The sequence below is a fragment of the Parambassis ranga genome, chromosome 7 (assembly GCF_900634625.1).
Source record: "Parambassis ranga chromosome 7, fParRan2.1, whole genome shotgun sequence".
Taxonomy (NCBI): Eukaryota; Metazoa; Chordata; class Actinopteri; family Ambassidae; genus Parambassis; species Parambassis ranga.
Window position 1 is genome coordinate 7,895,261 of NC_041028.1, and position 23,992 is coordinate 7,919,252.

Here is a 23,992-nt window from a genome sequence, read left to right on the forward strand (position 1 = left end):
TTCCAGTTGCCTGTTGTTTTCCCTCCTTTCGGTCTTTCCTCAGGTGCGCTGATGAGGCTGCGGTGGCTGCTGGGTGGAGCGCCGGGCTGAGGGGACACACCTTGTTGTCATGATCCAATCAGGCTGCCGTCTCGTCTTAAGGACCTCACTCTGCTCCAGTCGTCGCCAGTTCTTCAGTTTGTCTACGCGGTAGCATGAACTCTGATCAATTGAACCTTTTGAAAAGCCTTATTTTCCCCCTCGTCCCTAAAGTCCTTTGTTGTCTTTCAGGAACCACTCGGCCTGGTGACCTCCAGTCCGCGCTGCAGTCTTATGTTTCTGCTGGTGGGTGCTCGCCGTGCTTGCATGACTTGTTGCTATTTTGACGCGCGCGCGCACACACAGTCTACACACTGTTGATGTCGGGTCGGTGGATATTTTTGATATGTTTATCACACATTTGTCCATTCTGTTGGCGACCGCGATGCCAGTTTTCTCAGCAAGTTGCCAATCAGTTGCCCTAACCTCGAAGCACCCACGGAATCAGCGGCTATGGTCCCTTTTGTAGTCTTTATTATATAAAATGTTCACAGATACATTATGTCTGTGTGACAGAAACACCTTCACCATCTTTATGGTTTTGTAACGCTCCTAACTTTGGACATACAGTAATATTATTTTCATTGTCAGCATGACATTAATGACACTTTGTGCTGCTGCCAGTATTCACAACGTGGTTGTGTGATTTGGCAGTTAGACGTTTCTTGTATGTGTTGGGATGTTTTATTTTCTTGGCGTCAGTGAAGTGAGACAATTAAAAATAATGTAAGAATATTTTTATCTCCCCAAGTACACTGCTTAAAAAAAATAAAGGGAGCACTACAATAACACATCTAAATATCTAAATGAAATATTCCAGTTGAAGACCTTCATTCATTACATAGTGGAATACATTGAGATCAAAATTATGAACCCATGGAGGTCTGGATTTAGAACCATACTAAAAATAAAAGTGGAAAATCACATTACAGGCTGATCCAACTTGAGTGGAAGTTCCTCAAGACAAGTCAAAATGAGGCTCAGTAGTGTGTGTGGTCTCCACGTGCCTTTATGTCCTCTCTACAACACCTGGGCATGCTCCTGATGAGGCGGTGGATGTTCTCCTGAGGAATCTCCTCCCAGACCTGGATTAAAGCATCAGTGAACTCCTGGACAGTCTATGGTGCAACATGGTGGATGAAACGAGACACGACGTCCCAGATGTGCTGTGTGAACAGGCAGGCCAGTCCATAGCATCAATGCAGGAACTGCTGATACACTTCAGCTACAGGAGGCCTAGCATTGTCATGCTTCAGAAGGAACCCAGGGCGCACTGCACCAGCATATGGTCTCACAATGGGTGTGAGGATCTCATCCTGGTACCTGATGGCAGTCAGGGTACCTGTGGCTAGCACATGGAGGGCTGTGCAGCCTCCAAAGAAATGTCTCCCCACACCGTTACTGACCCACCACCAAACCGGTCATGCTGGAGGATGTTGCAGGCAGCAGAATGTTCTCCACGGTGTCTCCAGATTCTGTCACGTCTGTCACATGTGCTCAGTTTGAACCTGCTCTCATCTGAAGAGCACAGGGCACCAATGGTGAATCTGCCAATCTTGGTGTTCTCTGGCAAATGCCAATCACCCTTCACAGTGTTGGGCAGTAAGCACAAGCCCCACTTGTGAATTAGTGGCCTGCTGGAGGTCATGTTGCAGGGCTCTGGCAGTGCTCCTACGGTTCCTCCTTGCACAAAGGAGGAGGTAGCGGTCCTGCTTCTGGGTTGTTGCCCTCCTATGGCCCCCTACACGTCTCCTGGTGTACAGGCCTGTCTCATGGTTTCTCCGTCTTTCTCTTCTCGCTCTGCACACTGCGCTGACAGACACAGCAAACCTTCTTGCCACAGCTCACATTGATGTGCCATCCTGGATGAGCTGCACTACCTGAGCAACTTGTGTGGGTTGTAGACACTGCCTCATGCTACCTCTAGGGGTGAGAGCACTGACAAAATGCAAAAGTGATCAAAGGATCAAAGGATATTCCTGCACCTGCCTGATTCTGGGCATAGGCGACACAGGCACCGCCTGCTGGAGGGGGCGCTGCTGCAGGTAGAGAGTTTCGTGAGAATTCCAGATCCCGGCGGGATTGACTTTGTCTAGAGCGGGAGCAGGTGGTCAAGGAAAACAAGTGCCGGGTCATATCAAATGTGATGTCATAATTGAATCATACTCAGTAATCACAGCAGTTTGCCTTGTTTACCACGAACAAGTATCATATTAAGTATTTTCTTTTTAAGTAATTGAAAACAATATACATCCCATAGCGCAATAATTAACAGCACAGCAAACACTACAGTAACTTAAAGCTTTCTGCTTCTCCTGATGTCGGCCTTTGTGGGCCCCCTGTGGAAAATCCAGAGAGTTAATATTTAATGGGGTCTTTGTCAAAATGATTTTCATTATTGATTGAGGTTTATCTTGTTAGTCTGACTGTGTGAAAAAGAGAAGCTAAAACTAAGATAAGACATTGCGATTTTTTCCAGTTTGTTTAATATTGTATATCTATTGGTGATCATCCAGGTTTTTTTTACACTTTCAATATATACCACCAGCTGTTTAAGTCACTACAAAAACAAGTATTAATGCATTAACATTCCAGAACAGGGCGAAGCCAACATTTCATCGAATATACTCACTGTTATCTTGTGATTGATGTGGCTCTGTGTGTGTCTTCTAGGTACAAGATGCTGCTGCACTTATCTGTACTTGTATTAGCTCTTATCAAAAGGCAAATAATGAGATAAATCATTTAACTGCCGGGATAAAGAGGTGAAATGTTTGTGGAAAGTCCTTTTTTTTTTCTTGGCCTAGATTCTAAAAGAAGATAAAAACCAGAGCAGCTTGACGAAATGATGGTAAAACCATCACAAACACACAAACATTTGTTTTTGTTTTTTGTTTTTTGCATTCTGCATGCCATGCAAGGCCGATGCAAAGAGCATTACCACAGCAGTAAGGGAGTCATTAAAAATACAATTAAAATTCATCCCATGTGGCAACATTTAACAATGCTGTTGAGACAAAATGTGACTGTCAGTGCAGGAAAAGAGCTGGAGCATTGACAAAACTGCAGGATTCACAAAGCTGTTTGCTTCTTCAAATCTATAAATAGCTATATTCAGATTCTTTGATGTCAACTTCCTGAGGTAAACATCTGGCTAAATGTATAACGCCACACGTGTCTCATTTTACATGTAAAGATAAGTTCATGAATACACATCCTGACTAGGTGTCATTGATTAAGCTACACATGTCCATAAAGTGCCGGCGCCGCATTGTTTTCATTCATGTCATTGTGTAACACAGCATGCTGGCCTGTGCATAAAACACTCATCCTGAAACAACACCGTATGGAACATCCAATGGTCTGTTGGGGAAGCAGACACACACCCCTGTCGTAACACATTTGGACCTGTGACAGGCTCTATGAAGTGAACATCATGTGCCTTGTGTGTCTGTGACTTTGTGAATGTTTGACTGTGTGTGTGTTCAGTTATTGTGCCCATCCCTTGTCCAAAGACCCCTCATAAAGTGTACTGCCAAAGGTTTGTTTCCAGTAGCCACTTTACGTCCACAGTGAGCAGAGCCGCATATGGCTGCTGAGTCATGACCATTGACCACTGAACACTAACTTCAGGTGTTGAAAATATTGGCCAATAAAGCTGAGCTTTGTGGCTCTATGTGCCCTGTGAAATCTGTATCTAATTCTGAGTTATTTACTGAGCTGGCTTTGGCTCAGGTGGTAGAGTGGTTGTCCACTAACTGTGAGGTTGGTGGTTCACTATCCCGTCCTAGTTGTCACTTAACATTCAAACCTATGTTGCTCCCACTGCTTGCACCATTGGTGTGTGAATGTATGCCTGTGTGTGTGACAGGGTAAAGTATATATTTTCCGTATTTTTGTTTGTTTTATGTCAACGTCTCCAAACCTCAGGCGTCCTCTAAACATAAATCCACAAGAGTTTGAGATACACAAGAAAGAGAGCTACAAGTTTCACTGTCCTTGCTGGTATCTCAGTGAAACTATGGCTAATGGTTTACCTACCTTCACCCTGAACTAGGACATTTGTCTTTTGTGTGACAACAACAACAAAAAAAAAAACAAAGGTGCCCACCACGCATTACAGACATTCGTTTGGTCTGAAATTCAATTTGAGTGAAACACTGGGTCTGGATAAGAGTAAGGACTGACTGCACAGTCACTTCAGGAAATATAAATAGACCAACAGCTCCACTAGCATGTGCTCATCTATTTTAAACGTCCTTTTTTTCCAGTGCATGCAGTTGCCCCTACTCCCAGCCAGTCACACAGTACACAGCACAGATCAGCCTGCAAACAAAAATAAACCATCATGTGTTGTTGTTGTTGTTGTTGTTAAAGGTACCAAAACTGACATCAACTCACGTCAGAGACTTCTGAAACCCTGGCCTGGGACAACCTTTGGACACCACTGGTATGAAAACTGTATGTCTCTGTATAGCTCCTGTCATGCTAACATGCTGCTCATACTGTGCATAAGCGTGTATGTCTGTGAGGTGGCCTGTGATTGTTTCATTATTAAATCTTAACGCATGTGCACAAATGCTCACAGACAGACTGGTCCTTCACTTTCACAGGCCTTTACATGAAGCAAGGCCATAAGCAACCAGCAAGAAGCCCTCTGGTGTTTGCAGTTAGCATATGTTGCTGCTTTCCACTCGTTGGCTTGTTTGTTAACTACACCTGTTTTAATTTCAGTAATGCAGACTTTACTGTCTTATATTTTGTATTCATAATGCTGTCTGTATTATGATTGCCCAACACTGATGTTTTGGTTTTTTTGTACAGGTCTGTTTTCTTATGCAGGCAGAAGTGGTGCCCAGTGTCCATGGAGGCTGCGGTGCTGCACTCTGCACAGGCCGAGCATGGCTCTCTTCTGCTCAGGCAGTTGGAGAAGATGAGAGTGGCTGAGGAGCTCACTGATGTGGTCCTGCTGGCAGAAGGCATTCCCTTTCCTTGTCACAAGGTGGTGCTGTCTGCCTTCAGCCCATACTTCCAGGTAAATTGTCCATGCACAATGTACCACAATGACTGAAAATTGAGGGGAAACACTGGCTATTGTTGAGAATATGAGACTCTGTGTCATGTCTTTTTCTTATCGTTATGTCCAGGCAATGTTTACATGTGGTCTGAAGGAGACCCGTGGGGGAGAGGTGCCTCTCAGAGACACTCCTGCCCAGAGCCTGCAGTTGCTACTGGACTACATGTACAGTGCTGAACTTCCTCTTTCCAACAGCAACATCCAAGGAGTAGCTTCTACAGCCTTCCTGCTGCATGTAGATGGAGCCTTCAAGTAAAAAAGGGATTTTATTATTATTTTAGTGTACTTTAGATCATCTGGCATCATCCTACATATTGTTTTTTCACTCCCATCATCATCTTTTTGTTAAGATTGTGTCAGTGCCACATGGAGGCCCACATGGACCCATCCAACTGTGTCGGTCTGTACCACTGGGCCAGAGACCTCGGAGCGACAGGTCTGGCTGACTGTGCCTTGAGATACCTTTGCCAACACTTTGCACAGGTGGGAGCATTTTGTGCTACTATTGCCAAATATTCTCTCAGTGAGCCATCAAACATTATGTGGGTGCTCTCACAGGTTTGTAAAGAGGAAGAAATCCTGGAGCTGGATGCCGAAAGACTTGGGGACCTGCTGGGTTCAGATGACCTCAACATATCGCAGGAGGAGGTCGTGTTGAAGTTGGTGCTGCATTGGGTGGAGAGGCGCAGGGGCGACTCACAAAGTGAAGCCCAGGCTGTGGAGTTACTCAGGCGTGTGCGGCTGGAGCTTGTGGACCCTGGATTTCTCAGAAAAGCGAGGAGGAGAAACCCGGTGAGAAGGGATTGAAGAAAGAGGCGAGTAATTCATCAAAGCATTACTGCAGATAGACTTTTATACTCATCAATACTTTTCCCAGGTGCTGCTACGGGACGCTGAGTGCTTTGGGATGATTGATGCAGCTCTTCAGACCTCAGGGCTCTGTGAGACATCAGCTCCACCTCGCCCGGCTCTCCGCTATGGCATGGAGACCACTGACTTGCTGCTCTGTTTGGGTGGAGTGAATAAAGAAGGAGTGCCTGCCCGACGTGGAGGACATGCTGACCTCAGTTTCTGCTTTGCCCCCTATGGTAGAAAGATTTACTACATACCTTCGCCACTTAGGGGTTGTGAAGGTAATGGGCAGATCACTGCAGGAGCAGTGACCCAAGACAACAGCATAGTTGTGTCCGTGGAGGCAGAAGACCAACACAGGATGAAGAGGATTGATTTCTACAGGTGTGTATGTTTGAATATATAAAATCATTTAAATGTAACTTCATTGAAAATCTCTACTATTTATGTTCCAGGTATGATTCAAAGGAGAACAGCTGGGAGCAGCTGTGCTCAGCCCCGTACAGGGACATGTATGCTTTAGGGCTGGTAGGTGATGCCATCTATTTGATAGGTGGCCAGATGAAAGTGCGTAATCACTACGTCATCACGGACAATGTGGAGAGATGGTCACTGAAGAGAGGAGGCAGCTGGTTGAGCTTCGCCCCTCTGCCCTTTCCTTTAGCCTGCCACAGTGTTGTGAGCCTGAAGGAGCATCTCTATGTGTTGGGCGGCTGGACACCACAGGTACACATGTCTGTAATTTTCTGATTTTGTAGTCAATAGTAAGATTGTTTTTTTCCATCTAAATGTTCCAAAAACACTTTATACCATCAAAATTATTGTTCCATATATCAATCTACACATTATATTGACAATACATCTAAATCAATATAATGATTATATAAATATGTAATATTTTTTTCTCTCTTTCTCCAATGTTGCTTCATATTTCTCAGTCATCCACTTATTTTCTGGCCTTTTCTTCCTTCCTCTGCTGAATCTCTAATCCCATCCCTCAGGATCAGCCCGACGATGAGCCTGACAAGCTGAGTAACCGTGTGTTTCAGTTTGACCCTGGCAAAGACATGTGGACAGAGTGTGCCAGGATGAAAAACTCCAGATACCGATGTGGCACAGCAGTACTCAACGGAGAAATCTACATACTAGGTCAGCCTTTAACACTAATACAGCACTGTATTAGTATAAAGATTTTTGACCTAGGTTCTATGTGCATGTGTTTTTAAGGTGGTATAGGGTGTGATGGAGAAGATCGTGGACAATCACGGCGGTGTCTGAGCTCAGTGGAGATCTACAACCCGGAAACAGACACCTGGAGGGTGGGACCAACTCTCCCCACATCCCTGCTCTCCCTCCGAACGAATGCGTCCAACATGGGCGTAGTGGAGGAAAAGCTTTACCTCTGTGGATATTACAAGGGAGCTGGTCAGTTCCTGAATTCCTGGTGTTAGTTTCCACCAACATATTTACCAGAATGCCTAAAATGACTTTTGTACAGACACAAGGGACACTTTAAGTTTCAGTTAAGGAATGCCCATCTAACCAATGTTAGTCACATGTCTGTGAATGAGATTTTGTTCAGTCATCACTCACGTCACACATTCTTCCTCTCAGGCCGTCATGAGATCATCACCAAGGAGATTTTGGAATTGGACCCAGCGGACAATGTGTGGACAGTTGTGGAGAGAAGAGCAGCAATGCACGACAGCTATGATGTCTGTCTGGTGGCTAATCTCAATCCTCGAGACCTCATAACGCCATGACACATCCCTTCCTGACTCTGTGACTCTGTGCCATGGCCCAGTATGTGTGGGAGGCTATTGTGTATCAACGAAACCTTTATCTACATTTGGCTGGAAATCTGATATTTTGAAAACAAGGTCAACATGCATGTGAGAGTGACCTGGGTACTGTTCTCTTCTCAGAAATTAGCTAACAATTATCATCACATCACAACAGCATAATTGCAGATTATGGTGTTTTAACATGAAAACACTTCATAATGTGTATATTAAAAGATCACTTTGCCAGTTTTTAAGCTCTTTACTTTACTACATTATGATTTACCGTATTTTCACGACCATAAAGCGCACCTAAAAGTCTAAAATTTTCTCAAAAGTCAGCCGTGCGCCTTATAATGTGGTGCGCCTTGTGTATGGGTTGAGTACCAGACACGGGGACGTGATGCGTAAACTATGTACGCTGGCAGCAATTCACCAATCAGCTGAACGCTACGTCATACGTACACTACGTACGGTAGTTATGTAATCATTTTAAATGTTCTCTGTTTATGATGTGTTTATAGCTATATACTATAGCTGAAACACAACACCTGGAACCTGTATGTTAGTACAATTTAGAAATGTTTACTCCTCAAATGGTGCACACAAAACCTGTAACTCATACAAATTCCTCACTGTAACTATTCAGACACTTGAGGGTGGTTTCGATGGTGGTTTGTAAATCATTATCACTGACAGATTCTAATTATTATTTCCGTGTTTGTCATGGTTTATGATTTAGTATTAAACCAAAATATTAGTGTAATAAATAGGCTTTGAAACTAGGTTTTACACTTTTAAATTCCAGAACAATGTTGTTAAAATATATTAAACGTTTCTTCAGGATAGTTAACAATGCAGCTTAAATCTCCAGAGATATTTCAGACTGAGACCTTGATGTAGATGGATGACGAAAGAGTTCCTTTAGGTTGAGGAGGTGTGTGTCAGTAGGAGCAGGTGTGAGTAAGTGGGAGTGATGCATGGTACCGTGGGAAACTCCTTTCACTTTCCCAGGGATGATAAATGCTCACTCCGTCCTCAGCCTCTGAGCAAACTAACTATGATCCTGCAGAAGTGGCAACTTCTGGCTGTGGGTGAGTCATAATTTCTGTTATTTTCACAGTAATTTTGTTTAACTTATTTGCGCTTTATTGCCTGATCTTTGGTTGATCTGTCTTTTGAGATGCAGCAAAAATTCAAACATTGTCAGCATTGTGTGTTTGTCTCTGCAGGGTGCATGTTTTTATGCATCTCTAGCCAGTCTGTACTTCAGAAGAAAAGACAGTGTGTTTTCCAGGTGAAACCACAGGCCTACAGATACACCACTGCTGGCAATGTGAGTGGGTCGGTGCAAACCTGTGAGAACACCCACTGCTGTGTGGGCTATTTTGTAATGATAGAAGGGCAGCTAAGCGTTGACACTCTGGGTAAGAAAAGTTTTGCACCATCATCATGGGTCATAAATATGTTTGCCACAGTATTGTTCAGTTGCAATAAATGTTTTTAATCTCTGTATTCTGTATTGCAGCTTGTGATGTGGTTGAAAAGTCTTGCCCGGATGCAACCTGCAAGGCGAAACTGCGTCTACTTCACAATAACAGCAGCACAGTTAAGTGTGTGTGCAACACAGACTTCTGCAATAACAACATTACTTGGACCCCAGAATCAGAACAGCCTCCACGCACCTACTCCTATTCAGAAGGTAAGATTTATTATTAATAATAAATAATGAGAGATAATTGTCAATAGCTATTTGTTGGATGTGACCACACGTTTTTTGATCTCTCCAAGCAAACCACCTTGTTTTCACCTTTAATACTGTACCTAAAGAATGTTTTTTCAGGTACTACAAAACAGGTTTCAATTGTTGTATAAGGGATTGTGTTGATAACATTGAACATACACTTGTGTGTGTTTTTTCTCAGCTTTAGTTGTCACTGTGGTTGTGATTTTGTTCATCATCTTCTTTGTGATTGTTGCTGCCAGATGGATAATCCCATTCAGAAAGAAAAGTAAGGTCCTTTTTTTATTTAACATCAACAAATATAATTCCTCAGGAAGTCAGTGGCATTTTAGTATGTTTTAACAGCATCTATTGCTCCTTTATAATGCTACATAAAGGAACAAATTGTGTCTTGTGCACACAGAATAGCACTTCCAGTGTTTGTTGGATGCATGGTTTCTTCTACATTTTCTAAACATGGATTCAGTTCTCGTGATGTCTTCGCTTGACCTTGGAATACTTTCATTCTCTCTCCGCCCTGACCTTGCAGTTTATCTGCTAAAGCACTCCCTCTTACCTTTGTTACTCTTCAGTCACAGATGAATGGGGGCTTTATTACAGTATCCGTTTGTCATTCATGAATGTGTGGTGATCACTGACACATTATTTTAGAGGAGAATCTTCAGTCTTCTTGTGCTGAACATGGAGTCCTGCCAGCATGCTCCTGTTATACAACAAAATCCTCTGAGATTGACATGTCTCATATTGAACTACAGCAGGTAAATCATATGGATTTAAATTCCATAATCAGACTATTGGTAATGCATTAAGTTACATGTTTGTTCAAATGTCTTACAGGTTTTAGGTCAAGGTCATTTTGCAACTGTTTTTCAAGGGAGATACAAAGGATCAGCTGTGGCTGTAAAAGTTTTACCTGCAGGCTGGAAACATAAATTTAACACAGAGAAAGAGGTCTATGAGCTGCCACTGATGAAGCATGCTGGGATTGTCCACTTCCTGGGCAGTGGGAGGAGACCAGATGATAGCAGCTGGTTCATTGTGCTGCAGTTTGCTGAATATGTTGAGTGAAAATCATCTCTCATAAAGACAAACAAATACGCATCCTTATTTTTTTATTATTATTCTAATGCAAACTCGATGTCCATTTCAGGGATCCCTCCACTCCTTTCTGTGTAAACACACCATCAGCTGGATGCTGTCACTGAAGATGTGCCAGACTTTATCACAAGGACTTTCCTATCTCCACTCTGACCTTCTCAGCAGTGGTACTGTGTGCACATATGAGGCATTTTATATGGACATGGTGCATATGTGCATATATATACCTCCAATGAATTATATACCATTACATTATGACTCTTTTATATGTATAAGAATATACATGTGTGTATTTTTCTTGCAGATGCGCATAAACCTCCTGTGGCCCACAGAGATCTTAGCAGCTTCAATGTGCTAGTGAGAGCAGATGGTACCTGTGCTCTGTGTGATTTTGGATGCTCCACCATCCTGCGCTCTTGTTCGGGTCATCGCTGCTGGCAGAGTGACACCACAAACATGGAGGTGAGGACATAAAAAAGTACAGTTATTGCATGATACAGTGAAATGATCCCATTAAACACCTTATACAAAGAAACAACTATTTCACATTTCTCTATGGCCATGCTCAGCTGGGCACACTGAACTACATGTCCCCTGAGATCCTGGAAGGCTCTGTGAACCTGAGAAGCAGCTGTTTTCTCATGCAGGGGGACGTCTATGCTTTAAGCCTGCTGCTGTGGGAGATATGGATGCGCTGCTCTGATTTATCTGAAGGTAAGTTACCTTGACTGGAACCTGGTCAAGAAGAAGTCCAAGCTTAATTACTATAACGTCGAAGGCCATAGTAACATTACACAGAAGACCTTTATGATTAAGGCCAGAGTTGGCTTCTTTCATGGGCTACATATGTGGGTGTCACCTGCACAGAAATCTTTATCATGTTTCCTAATCTAATTTAGGTGCAAACAAGTGGGTCCTAGTGCAAAACCCTGTGGAACTCCATGACTATTTTTGTGTTACGACCTACCTATACTGAAAAATATGGCCTACATTAGCTTGTAATGACAGTGTCTAGTCTTTGTGTGTCAAATGCAGCACTAAAATCTCAGTGAAGTATGAAAACAAGTCGATTGTCTAAGCTAAGAATTGATTGTTGCTAACTTTTATCAATGCTTTATCAAAACTAATCAATCATGTGTTAAAATATACAATGCCACTGTACAGGCCTCACTGCACCACAAACCATTATCACTTCAGAGCATGCCACCAAAATAAGTGTTAGGAGTGTGTACAAATGCCTCCCTCTGCAGGTGGTATTGCGCCACAACATCTGTTGCCTTATGAAGTGGAGCTGGGAGCCAACCCGACACTGGAGAGACTCATCCTGTTTGTGTCTCACATGGACAAGAGACCCTCCATACCAGAATACTGGGAGCTGCTACCACAGGTACCCAGCTTCTTTTAAACTGTGTAAAGAGAGTTTATGAAAGTGTTTACTTAGTGCTTTACATTCTCAGGGATCTGCACTGAAGGAGATCCTGACAGACTGTTGGGATTGTGATCCGGATGCCCGTCTGAGAGCTCAGTGTGTTGTGGACAGATTGGGCTCATTTCAGTCTTCTTTCTCCCAGTGACTTTATTTGATCTTGCCAGATTATTGGTACATAAATATAACCACTATATTTTTTAGGCTTTCATTAGGTCAAATTCTTAGAAATGGACTTGCTTGACAAAAATAAAAATGAATATAATTTCATAATTGAAGTTATGAAGCCTCATTCATGCAACCAAAGATACATTTTACACAGAGTAATACATGACTTAATATTGTGTTTGATTTATTGATTTATCTATATACGAATTTGAAATAAACAGATGAATGTAATCCTGTGGTTTCTTGTCAACTAGTTCTCCGTGACTTCAAAGTGTCTGCCTCCTACTCTTCATAGTCTTTTCCAGGATTTATTTTTTAAGAGCTCACCGCATGGCAGAGCATCAACAAACATGTCTGACTGAAGTGGTGGATCCTGAGGGTGAGTCTGACCCGCAGAACATGCCATGCATGCCTGCGTTCCCTTTCTTCTCCTGCTGAGCCGAACAAGTATGTACTTTTAGAAAACCCAAAATGATCCATCCCAGAGGAGCGTGACGCGCCAGGATGCTGCTGTGAGAGCTGGCATTGGAATGAGGAGGCTCCACCCACCGCTCCAGACCATGTGGTCCCCATCCCTCCTGTTGCTGCGTTTGTTTTAGGAGAGGGAGAGGAGCTGCTGCTCAGAGGGATCGGATGGATTCGTTGAATGGGTTCTTTGGCGAGCCATAGGAGTAGCTCTGAACCCGCTCTGTATGGGAAACGTAGTCACTAACAAAAGCTCCAGCTGCTTTTGTTCAGAACCTAAAGCAATCTGGGGATCTGGGTCAAGTGAAGGCTGCTCCTGACAGGTGCGCACAGTGCGCAGAGAGGATGGGCAGACGGGAGGCGGACAGCAGAGGCGCAATGAACACCAGCGACCGCTCCGAGCTCGGTTGTCTGCAGGACGCGACATCCAGTAGCCACCATGGCGGTGAACAGTCCCCGAGGGTGGGCAGCCGTTGTCCATGCAGCGCCGACAAGCGGCAGAGAAACACAGACATGGAGGCGCCCGTTCAAGTGAAGAAGCACCAGCACAAGCACAACTTAAAACACCGTTATGAGGTGATGGAGACTCTGGGAAAAGGCACCTACGGCAAAGTGAAGAGAGCAGTCGAGAGAGCGAGCATGAAGACGGTGAGTTATGTGCTGGTACCTGAACAATGCTTCTTTTTTAGTATGAATTTATAAATGTATATTTCTATGAACCTTTCTTTGAAAATGACCTCTTGACCTCCTCTGCAAGACCTTTACATGTAAACAATGCAGTCTGCCTTTATACCAGTGTGCTGCTGTTCTTGTTGGATATCAGTGGATATAACCTACTGGGTGGTGTGTGTGTGTGAGTGATGCTTCCTGCTGCCAGGCTGAGATGCCTTTGGTCTGACTCACTCAGCACTTGAACAAGGGGGGTAAAGTGACCACAATAGCGACTTCTCCAACGGAAGTCTAACACTCACTTACATACACTCACACACTCAGGTACACACAGACAGACAGATTCTGTAACTTCACATTCCAAATATCTGGGTTAAAACAAATGTGGTGCCAGATTAGTTTGAATAATCATGGGTTTATGTCTACAGTGAGGCCTTAATCCTTCACTCTGCTGTGATCCGAACACAAACAGAGGTCTCATCCGTCTCAAATTCTCCTTCTGTTTTTTTTAGCAAACAAAGGCACCGTAATAGGGATAATCTTTTTTTTGTGCAATCAGATTGTGCGAGTAAGACCCTACATCTGTGAGAATGGACAGATTGAAGGACGGATATTCAGAGAGAGAAGAGATGTGTGTGTGTGTGTGTTGGTGAGCAGGGTACCGGTAAGTGGGTCTGGTAGGACAAGGGGAAAAATGCTGGATTCCTGGAGCCATTAGCCAGCGCATACCAAGGATTCTTTCAAAACAAAATGGGCATTATTTTTGGAAACAAGACCGGGGGCTGTTGTTTGAGTGTGGGGAGGTGGAGATTAACAAGGAGGAAGAAGAGCAGGAAGAAAAGGCAGGAGCAGTACTTGTAGAATGCAGGACTGTCTGTACTGTTTCAGTGCTGCACTGCATAGCTACCAATGACACTAATACACAGTATGTAATGGAAGGAAAGAATGATACAGAGTCTGTGTTGTAGGTCTGTATCACTGGCTGGAAGTCTCATAGCTGAAGCAATTTAGAAAACATTCCTGTTTGATGCAGTGTACATTCTTATGTTTTTTTAACATAATTACATCAGATATGGGCCGCTTTAGCCTGTGCTGTTGGAAAAAAATGCACCATACATCTGTTTTTAATATGCATCAGATCTTTTTCTGTCCAAAACAAAAATACTAGCAGCTTACAGATGCAACAATTTGGGTAATTACCTTTCACCTTGTTAGAACAAGACAGTGGTTTCAAATGTCTTTCTTGTGTGTAATGAATGTAAATAGGTTTGTCATGGCAGCTGGAGGGGAAACAGCCCTCTGGTTCTGTACCAAGGTAACAATATCTGGCAATGGTCTAATCTAATGGAGACATACACACAAGTGGTTAACATACAATGTGTGGTCAGACCTTGTCTAAATCAGAAGTTATCTGAATGACCAGACAGACAATTAACATATGGTTTACAGTCTAAAGTGTAGCCGTAAAGATGTAGTGCTTTTGTGTACCAGCCCCTTAATACTTACTGTTTGCTGCTGCTGCTGCTGATGATGATGATGATGATGTGTAAATTTGGGCTTTTATTGTAAAATAGTAGTGCTGCAGCGCATCATCGAGGAATTCGAGAACGAATTTACGCTATCGGACCTGTTCCGCCCAGCAGTCATTGTTCCTTGACACTGACGCACAACGCCAGAATGAATGAGAAGTTGGTGCAAGTATGGCAGAAAGTCAAGAAACCGTCTGTGAAAGGCAGAAAATTTCCAACGTTTGGGATCATTTCAAATGTAAAAAAAGATGACAACACGGTGTTGTAGAGCAGGGCCGTTGTACCAGAACAGCACATCATCAATGCTTTAGCATCTGAACAGTAAAACACTCAGCTGTGAACAAGACCAGCTCCGCCAGGCTGACACCAGGTAACATCATTGCCCGTCTTCCACTTGACATTCTCCGGTAACGTCAATGTTGGCGTTATGTTGTGATAAAAGAACCTAAAGGTTTGTGAGGGAAAGAAATAGTGTGGTGAAGACAGAATGAGGGCACATCAGACTACAGAGCAGAAGAAGAAGAGGAGGAGGAGGAGAGGATAGCCTTTATGTAATATGGCAGTACATTTCTCCTTGTGTTCCTTTACTCCTCACATTCTTTTTTGATGTAAAAGAATATGTGGTTACGTCTGCATGACTCACACACAGAGCTATTCATGTTTCCTACGTGTGTCAGGTTACTGCTTGGAGGTTGATATATCACATGCAGCACATTTAGATGAACAATAAGACATTGTGTGTGTGTGACGCATATGCAGGCTCACACACATCCACTCTTCCTCAACACACACATGTGCCCCTTAAAAATGCTTGAATAATGAAAAGGGTCCAGAGTGTGTCTTTTGCCAGCTCAGTCATTAATGCCAAGTATGGGGAGTAAATCAGGGCCTTAGGCCTACTTGGCATATTCTTTTTCATCTGTTTTGTTGGCCACCTCATATTTATCCGTCCTCATCCCTACAGCTTATTTATATCCTTCCCTTCCTTGCACTCTGACTGCTTTAAGTATTTGGGTCAAAAAATCTTCATGAACAGCAAAGTCCATATTTTAATAGCTTCCCAATAGTGGTTAAATGCCATTTAGCTCACCAGTGAACCCTACAAACAGTCCTTCGGATGGCTAGAGTTGTAGCCTGGACTCTCTGGTGCTGACAAACCTAAAAAAAAAAAATGAGCATTTCCCTTCAGTGGATCACGTCCACTTCAGTTATTGAAGGTCAGGTCTGTCCCCAGAGTTCCCTGGAGTGTGTTTGTGTTGTGTTGCCTAACCGTTGTGGTAGATGGAGCATGTGAATTGTGTCTTCTAGTGTCTCATGGACATTTCCAGCAGCTGAGAATGCTGGAGTTGTGACCTGGTGGAGAGGCCAGTTCACCCATAGGGACAAAGGAGGTCCTGACAGGATAACACAGCTGCATAATCAGCCATATGTTTGGAGGTCGGCCTCACAAATTCGGCCTCACCAACTTATCATACCACATCTCTTATATTATACTTGTTCTGTATAATAAGGCCTTGAGGTCTGCTTCACTCTCTTATCCATGTATGGTGCTACTTCTATGACAGTTACTCCATCCAAAGAGGCTCAGGGTCTCATGTGGCGTGTGTTTGCTCTACTGTATGTGTGTGTTCAGGGCAGGGGTTACATTGGGGTACAGTGAGTGCCTGGGATTAAGGAAAGACAGTGTGAACAGTGCAGCTGTCAGCCTTCTGCTTCTGAGCTTACTCACATCATGGGAGACCTGCTCCCGCCATACAGCCTGTAAAACCCACATAATCACCTCTAATACCCAGGGATTTTATTTGTTTATATATATGTGTGTGTCAGAGTAATTTTGCAAAGTATTTGCCTTTGTCTTTGTTGTTTTGCTGAGGTGAATACTCTACTGGGCAACAAGTTTACAAAAATATCACCATGGTAATAAATATTTGGATCCTGGCTGATATACATGGTTTCCTATTATTGCTGTCCAACATTGGAAAAGCAAAGACATATCAGTTTATGTTGGCCAGTGTTTTGCTGAACACTTTGCAGAAAAAGATGCTTGGCAAAGCTTTTCCACTCTGGTGCCGGTTGACAATGCATAATTAAGCCATGTGTACATTTGTGTGTGTGTCTTCCTTCCCAGGTGGCAATCAAGTCAATCCGCAAAGAGCGCATCACCGATGACTTAGACAGGATTCACATCCAGAGAGAGATCGAAATCACTTCCTCACTCAGACATTACAACATCATACGCTTCCATGAGGGTAAGAATTGGAAACACAATTATTTCTTCTCTGATGATTTTCAAAGGGTCACAAGAGGTGAATTTAATTAGAGCACACAAGCATTTACAGCCGAGTTCAACAAAAGTGCAACAGAGATACCAGGGATAACACTGGCAATGGTCACAAATCCAATTAATGGGCTAAAACAAACAATGTGTTGACCCCACTAAGTAGTTTACCTGTGTGTCTTAAGTCTGGGATAGTTTCCTACTCTGTGTCATAAACCTGCACTGCTGTCCAAAAACATAAGATAACATGCTCCACCAGAAAGAGTCAACCCTTCACTGAAACAGTGTTTTTCTATACTAAAACCAATATAAACCCATCTGTACAACGCCGCTCTGTAAATGTTGCCTGTGTTCTGTGTTAACAGTGTTTGAGAGCCGAGATAAGATTGTGATTGTAATGGAGTACGCCAGCAGAGGAGAGCTGTATGATTACATACAGGAGAGGAGGCGACTGCCGGAAGCAGATGCCAGAAGCATCTTCAGACAAATCACATCTGCTGTACACTACTGCCACAAGGTATATACACAGACACACACACATACAGTACAGTTTTGCAGTACTCATTTTCCTTTATGCCACATTACACTTCGTCAACAGTATGTCAGAGGTTTGTTTTTTCCTCTGTCCTAATCATGTGATGATCCCGTTGATTTACTTATTGTACCTTAAATAAAGTAGACACCACGTCTCACAAAACTTAATTTGAATTAACTAATACTTGTGCTTGTAAAGGATTATATTTACATTGCTGAATTACTATAGAGTACTGTACTGTAGTACTTTCTGAGTGTGCTCCACAGGAATACAGCATAAATGAGGGAGGCACATGTAGGCACGTGCTGAATTGAATCTAAGCGTGCATAAGCAAATACTGTACTGCTAAATCCACTAAATCCTAATCCTAATACTGCAGAAAAACTTGACTTGAGTTTTCAGATCTCTCTCTGGGTTAAGAGCCCGTTAAGCCTTGATCGGTCTTTGCAGTCACACACTGACACAATTAGTAAATATGTTGCTCCAATGAGCTCCCTTCCTCCTTCCAAGTTGCCATAATGTAAGCCTTCACAAAATAACAAATTCCTCTTTGTTTCTTTCTTTTTATTGTTGTGCACATAAATCAGCAGCTGCGCTGTAAACAGGATTTATCAAGGAAATACTTAAATCCTATTAATACAGACGTACATTCAAGTAGAAGTGAGTGCCTGTGTCTGGCAGTCAGCTGAGTGGGATGTGATGGAGAATGTGTTTCTCTGTCACAGTTAGAATCTTCATGTGGTTTCATTCAGTATTTGCAGCAGTATGTGGACGGAGGTGGATTTTGTGTTGCCCTTCCCATTGAATATCGTCCCAAAATAGACATGAAGGTTCCTGCATGAATGAATTATTGAATGTGCCTTAAAGGAATGGAGAGATTATCAGGCTTCAAGAGAAGAATGAAAATAATTCAGTCATTTGCTCCTTGTTTTTATTTCCCAAATAGCAAAAATATCAACCTGACTCACCACATACATTTTTTTAGTCTTTGTCTCTGCCTTACATCTCACACACACACACACAAACCATTGTCTCAAGTCATTTGCTTTGCAGCAAGTGCTCTGAAGAGGATGTATATTAATGAAGGCTGACATCAGTGTTTAAAGTTAGTCTTTGTCACACAACTTCCTGTGTGGTCACACACTATCAGTCCAATACAAAGCTGTACTATAGCTTTTCCCCAGCAGCCTACACAGTTGGTTGTCTCTAGTTAGCAACCTAAAAGGGATCAAATCATTGTTAAATGAACCCTTCAAAACACACAACAATCAAAAAGTGTAACAACAGGTGTGTGTCTGTGCTCTGCTTTGTAGAACGGTGTTGTGCACCGCGACCTTAAACTGGAGAACATCCTTTTAGATCAAGATTTGAATGTAAAGGTAAGGTCAGACCAAACACACACATACTGTGCTTCTATATCACATTCCCAAACTGAACTGTAACTCAGGTTGAACATAAAGACTCCCTCATGACACACTGGCTTAAACCTTTAAGGAACAATTTCCCTGCTGCTGTGTTCACTATGATGGAATAAATCTTCTCATAGCTGGTGATGGATTGTTGTTTTTTCAAACTTCAAAAAGGTGCAGCCACCCTGTTATGCTGTTATAGGCTAGGCACATTGAACCTGAACAAAAAAAAAACTAGGATACATTTTTGCCTTATTTGGAAATTCCTCTCTTTATATGGGAGCTGTGCACAGACAAAGGGGAATTCTGGGAATCCAGCGGCATTCGTGGCAGTCTGTGGGTTTAAATATACACTATGCATGTATGCTCTGCCTGCCCGACAAAAGAAAACATTACATGGCAACCTTTTAAGCGCTCTTCATTCATTGAAAACCTCACCACACTGACAGGAAATGACCAAGGCTCTGTGTAATGCATGTGTGTGATTTCTGTCTGCACAATGGCTGCAGGATAAGTAGCAGTCATACATGTAGGTAAAATACTGGGCCTTGTTTAAGTTTAAAGTCATAGTGCAGACAGAGGTTTTATTGATTCATAGAGACGTGATTGATAAGTTTGTTTAATTGAGGAAGAAGTGTGACTTTGTTACCTGTTTTGATAGTTGTTTTATCTGTTTGGAAGTGTCCTTAATGGGTCAACTGGCTACAGATGTCCTCAAAAATGTCACACTGGGGTTTGTGGATAACTGCACGGACTCCTGGGACACCCATGTAAATGTCCTGTAGTTTTTTTATCTGTTTGGAGGTACAGGGCAGTGTGCATATTTGCTCTTCTTTTCTTGTGAAAAAAAACATTCATTTAAATTATAATAGCCTTAAATGCTTAAAAAGAGCTGAAATAATTGTCCATGCAGCCCCACTAACTGCAGTCTACTGAAACGGTGGCTTCTCAGGCTGTTCATAAATTCTCTGGCACATGCACAGCTGATTGTTTAGAAGAAAGCTTGTGTTTTATACAAGCCTTTAACACTTGGAATGTCCCTGCATGCACATCAATACTGCTGTATGTACAATAACAGTATGCTGACTTATATACACAATGTCATCTTCAGTATGTGAGGTCTCTGTTGGTTTCTCTGTGCACCATGGAAATAAAGCTGTCACGTAGAATATTTTTAACACCGGACGGGGTGATAGTGGTCCACTGTGCATGTTAATAATCTCCTCAGATAAAGAGAAGGCACGGTATGTCTGTGTACAGCCTGGAGTGAGTGATTGTTCCGTTACGTGAGTCTGAGCAGCTTGTTGATGTTTTTGGCTCTCTTCTCTTTCCTCACTCACACTTGCACTGGCAAACGCTCAGCAGCATACCTATTTTTGGCTCCTTTAAAAGGAATGGTGTTGAGTTATGTTGTTTTTGCCACATCAATAAAAGTTTGCAGCACGTACTCATTGGGGTGGAATGTGGGTTGCGTGAGGTTGAGTGTTCAGTCTGGACTGAATGGGGTTCAGTGCTCAGTGACTAGTCTGTTTTAGTATGAAGGTTCTGACTGAGGTCTGTGCTTTTTCAGTGTGACCACTGTTATGTCATGAGTGACTGTTACATAAACCCTTTTGTTCACTCAACACCAATGGATTGAATGTATTGAACTCGGTGTGTTTTATTTTTGTGGCTACAGTAATATCTTTCTGGCATATAAGACGAAGGTCTTCGCTTTATTATTAATTATCATTATCACTCTTCCTCTCCAGCTGGCTGACTTCGGCCTTTCAAGTAATTTCCAGCGGGGCACTCTGCTGCAGACTTACTGTGGGAGTCCACTCTATGCTGCCCCAGAGATAGTGAAAGGACTGCCATACCAGGGGCCAGAGGTGGGTCAATACACTGGACTGAAAAACTTTGGATCTGTTTTGTAATTTCTTGAATGGCCACTAGAGGCAGACTCCAGAAGTGAGGACACTCCCATATTAGAATGCCAACTTTACAACAGCTAAGCTTACAGCTTGACAAAAAAGATGCATTGTGGGTAATGTAGATACTAGATTTTAGCGATTAAGAACAAAAGTGTGTGTGAACTCTGCAGTAAAAATATAACACCAGTGTGTTCTGTGTGCTAGGTGGACTGCTGGGCACTGGGGGTGCTGCTCTATGCCCTGGTATACAGCAGCATGCCATTTGATGGGGCCAGTCACGCAAAGCTCACAGAGCAGATCAGCCAAGGTCGTTATCGCAGACCCAACCCCCCCTCAGGTATACAATGTCTCCATCAACATCATATTTATTCATTCATTCATTCATTATTCATTCACAAGTGTCAGTGCATTGCTCTGCTCTGTGTTTGTGAATCCAGCCTCTATAAATAGCTGTTGACTCTGTCCCCATCCAGACGCCTGCGCTCTTATTGACTGGTTGTTGACAGTGCGTGTAGATGAGAGGGCCACGATAGAGGACGTGGCTAACCACTGGTGGGTGAACTGGGGTTATGAAGAGAGTGTTTGCGACTGCCCTTCATCCCCACACCAAGAATGTCCCTCCCCCCTGCTGGCTCGCTACATTGACTGGCAGAATCGGGTTGCTGCTGCTACCAGCATGACTATTGACCCAGGTTGCCTCTCCTCAGACTCCTCCTGCCCTTCTCAGATGACTCCCAACCCTTATTACTTCACCTTACCACTGAAGAACGACTGTGGAGGAGGAGGAAGGGTGCGGGGAGGAATGTCAAACCTCAAGAAGTCACGCAAAGAAAATACAATTCCTCAGACTGCACCGGGAGCTTGTGGTGGTGTTTGCATAACAGCTGCTTCTTCCACTGTAATTTCGTCCACTTCCGGCAGTGAAAGAAAGAAACCTAAAGGTATTCTAAAACATCAGAGGAGTTTAGATTCAGTCCTTCACAGCCCTCCTAAGGAGAACACTCCCTCCCAGCTGTGTAGCACTGTTCACCAGCCTTATCGGACACACACTCTTGCTCACACACATGTGGATGTCTTGTCCACCAGCCTTACACTCCCATCTACATTCAGTCAGCCTTCATCCAAAATGCCTAAGAAGGGGATTCTAAAGAACTTGTATGGTGGGGGAACAGAAAGAAGGGGCTCTGCAGCTAAAGACAGTGATGCAGATGAGTCCTGCTCCCACAAACAGCTCACTGGCGTCCCTGCAGCAGAAGTTAGTCCAACCATGCGCACAGAGGCAGTAAGAAGACGGAAGGGTATTCTGAAACGTAACGGTAAATTCTCTCGCAGTTTGGATCTTCCTGACTTCCACCACTCATCTCCCTCTTCAGCTGCAGCAATGTTCCCTGAGGCTCTGCAGCAGCTCCTCCAGTCCTCAGGGGGCACAGAGGGCCGCCGAAGCCGTCCCTCCAGCGTGGTAAGTGAGGACAGCCTGTTCTCTTCTGACTCCTTTGATCTGCTGGATCTCAGCGCTCAGTCACGTCGTAAGATTTTCTCCCGGGTGATGCAGCACAGTGCATGCAGCTCAGAGGAAGACCTAGAACTGAGGGCTGGAGCAGACAGGGTTTGTGAGGACACAGAAGGACAGAAGGAAATGCTAATGTAATAGAAGAGATAGTGAGTTCAATGACATTTCCACTGCCTGCCATATTGAAAAGACTCTTGAACCTGTTACATCTCAAGCACACCGACTCTCCTGATAATTAACAGTTTAACTGTATTTTAAATGTGAACCAGTGCAAAGACTGACACATTACACATTAAAGTGGACCCAGTATCTGCCAACCAGCAGGAATGATGTGTCACATTAATGGATTCTTTCTGGCCATGTCGGCACAGCAGATCCTCCCTTTTTCAGATTTCGGTTTGGATATGTTTCAAAATTCTGTCTCATGTCACAAGTAAGTCAGTCAGAAGACAAGTGTGTGTTTTTATTCACCTGCTTTTTTGCCTTTTTTTGGTTAAAAAAAGAAGTTAAGCAGAAGTGCCAAAAAGAATTGAAATAAACATCATAAATATATTATACACTGCAAGATGCATGTGAGACAAAAACACTTGTGAGCACAAATGAACGTGTAATTTCTCAAAGAACAAATGTAAATGACACATACATGTTTGTTTTCCTACATTGTTTGACAGTTGTTGTTAACAGATGCTCTGTACTGTAATATGCTGATAAAGTCACTCTTATTTTAGCTGATGCCAATTGATAATGATGTAAGCACATATTTCCTTAGACTTAATTGCTTTGAAAACAATGAAGTCTCTCTTGGAATTAACACATTATTGTACTTTGTGTGAAGGCCTACCAGCAAAGATTTTAAAAAGAAACCCACAGATGACCAACATTGCCATGCTTTGCTGATTTTAATGCCACATAGTGAAGCTTCATTTTGATGGGCTCCACTCCATATTTGTGCATTAAAATGCATAATGCTTTTTTTGTGAATTCAGTTAACATTTGGAGGAAAACAAACTGCAGACTTTGCTGAGTATAAAGCCCACTGTACTGATCATCTGTGGTACTTTACCTCATAGCCTTCGGTAAACGTTAATATATGGTTTATTGCACACTTTAGCGGTTGATAGATACAGTAATAAACGTGCAAAACTTTAATAATAAATAAATAAAACTTTAACCTGTACAACTGCTAAACAGGGGGAGCTGAGGTAAAGTGTTTCACATGTTATCAAGTGTATTTATACTACACAGTGTCATTCTGTTCACATTTCACTCTGCAGCAACACGTAAAAAACCTGTCTACCATGGCACCACCCGTGCTGCTGTTATACAGTCATATTTGCAGTTGATGTATGCAATTTTAAATCTGTAATTTTAATACTGTGACAAAATAATTTTTTTTTAAATTGTGTTCAACTATTTCTTACACTGTTGGATGTGAAACAAATAAATTATGTGAATCTGAA

General features: G+C 42.9%; 3 protein-coding genes across 5 annotated transcripts; all 3 read left to right on the forward strand.

Moving 5' to 3' along the window:
- Nucleotides 1–47: 47 nt before the first annotated feature.
- LOC114438202 (kelch repeat and BTB domain-containing protein 12-like) lies at nucleotides 48–8,040 on the forward strand. Of its 2 annotated transcripts, none has more exons than XM_028409396.1 (12): nucleotides 48–189; nucleotides 271–324; nucleotides 4,456–4,539; nucleotides 4,903–5,113; nucleotides 5,226–5,407; nucleotides 5,506–5,638; nucleotides 5,714–5,947; nucleotides 6,033–6,391; nucleotides 6,463–6,733; nucleotides 7,009–7,156; nucleotides 7,235–7,432; nucleotides 7,622–8,040. In XM_028409396.1, the coding sequence occupies exons 4-12, from the start codon at nucleotides 4,943–4,945 to the stop codon at nucleotides 7,768–7,770; spliced, it is 1,845 nt and encodes a 614-aa protein (XP_028265197.1). In that variant the 5' UTR covers nucleotides 48–189; nucleotides 271–324; nucleotides 4,456–4,539; nucleotides 4,903–4,942; the 3' UTR covers nucleotides 7,771–8,040. The 2 variants fall into 2 exon arrangements, with proteins under 2 accessions (XP_028265197.1, XP_028265196.1); XM_028409395.1 differs by having other exon boundaries at nucleotides 4,456–4,528.
- A 102-nt stretch (nucleotides 8,041–8,142) lies between these two features.
- On the forward strand, nucleotides 8,143–12,326 carry LOC114438204 (anti-Muellerian hormone type-2 receptor-like). The gene is made up of 10 exons (XM_028409399.1): nucleotides 8,143–9,215; nucleotides 9,317–9,494; nucleotides 9,709–9,800; nucleotides 10,184–10,290; nucleotides 10,370–10,591; nucleotides 10,683–10,797; nucleotides 10,935–11,092; nucleotides 11,200–11,344; nucleotides 11,881–12,017; nucleotides 12,088–12,326. The coding sequence occupies exons 1-10, from the start codon at nucleotides 8,972–8,974 to the stop codon at nucleotides 12,202–12,204; spliced, it is 1,515 nt and encodes a 504-aa protein (XP_028265200.1). The 5' UTR covers nucleotides 8,143–8,971; the 3' UTR covers nucleotides 12,205–12,326.
- A 506-nt stretch (nucleotides 12,327–12,832) lies between these two features.
- Nucleotides 12,833–23,992, forward strand: LOC114438546 (NUAK family SNF1-like kinase 1). 2 transcript variants are annotated; one of them, XM_028409990.1, is made up of 8 exons: nucleotides 12,833–13,337; nucleotides 17,016–17,136; nucleotides 17,531–17,682; nucleotides 19,014–19,079; nucleotides 20,861–20,980; nucleotides 21,227–21,359; nucleotides 21,496–22,320; nucleotides 22,396–23,992. In XM_028409990.1, exons 1-8 carry the CDS (start codon nucleotides 13,035–13,037, stop codon nucleotides 22,668–22,670), a joined length of 1,995 nt encoding a protein of 664 aa, XP_028265791.1. In that variant the 5' UTR covers nucleotides 12,833–13,034; the 3' UTR covers nucleotides 22,671–23,992. The 2 variants fall into 2 exon arrangements, with proteins under 2 accessions (XP_028265791.1, XP_028265790.1); XM_028409989.1 differs by having other exon boundaries at nucleotides 21,496–23,992.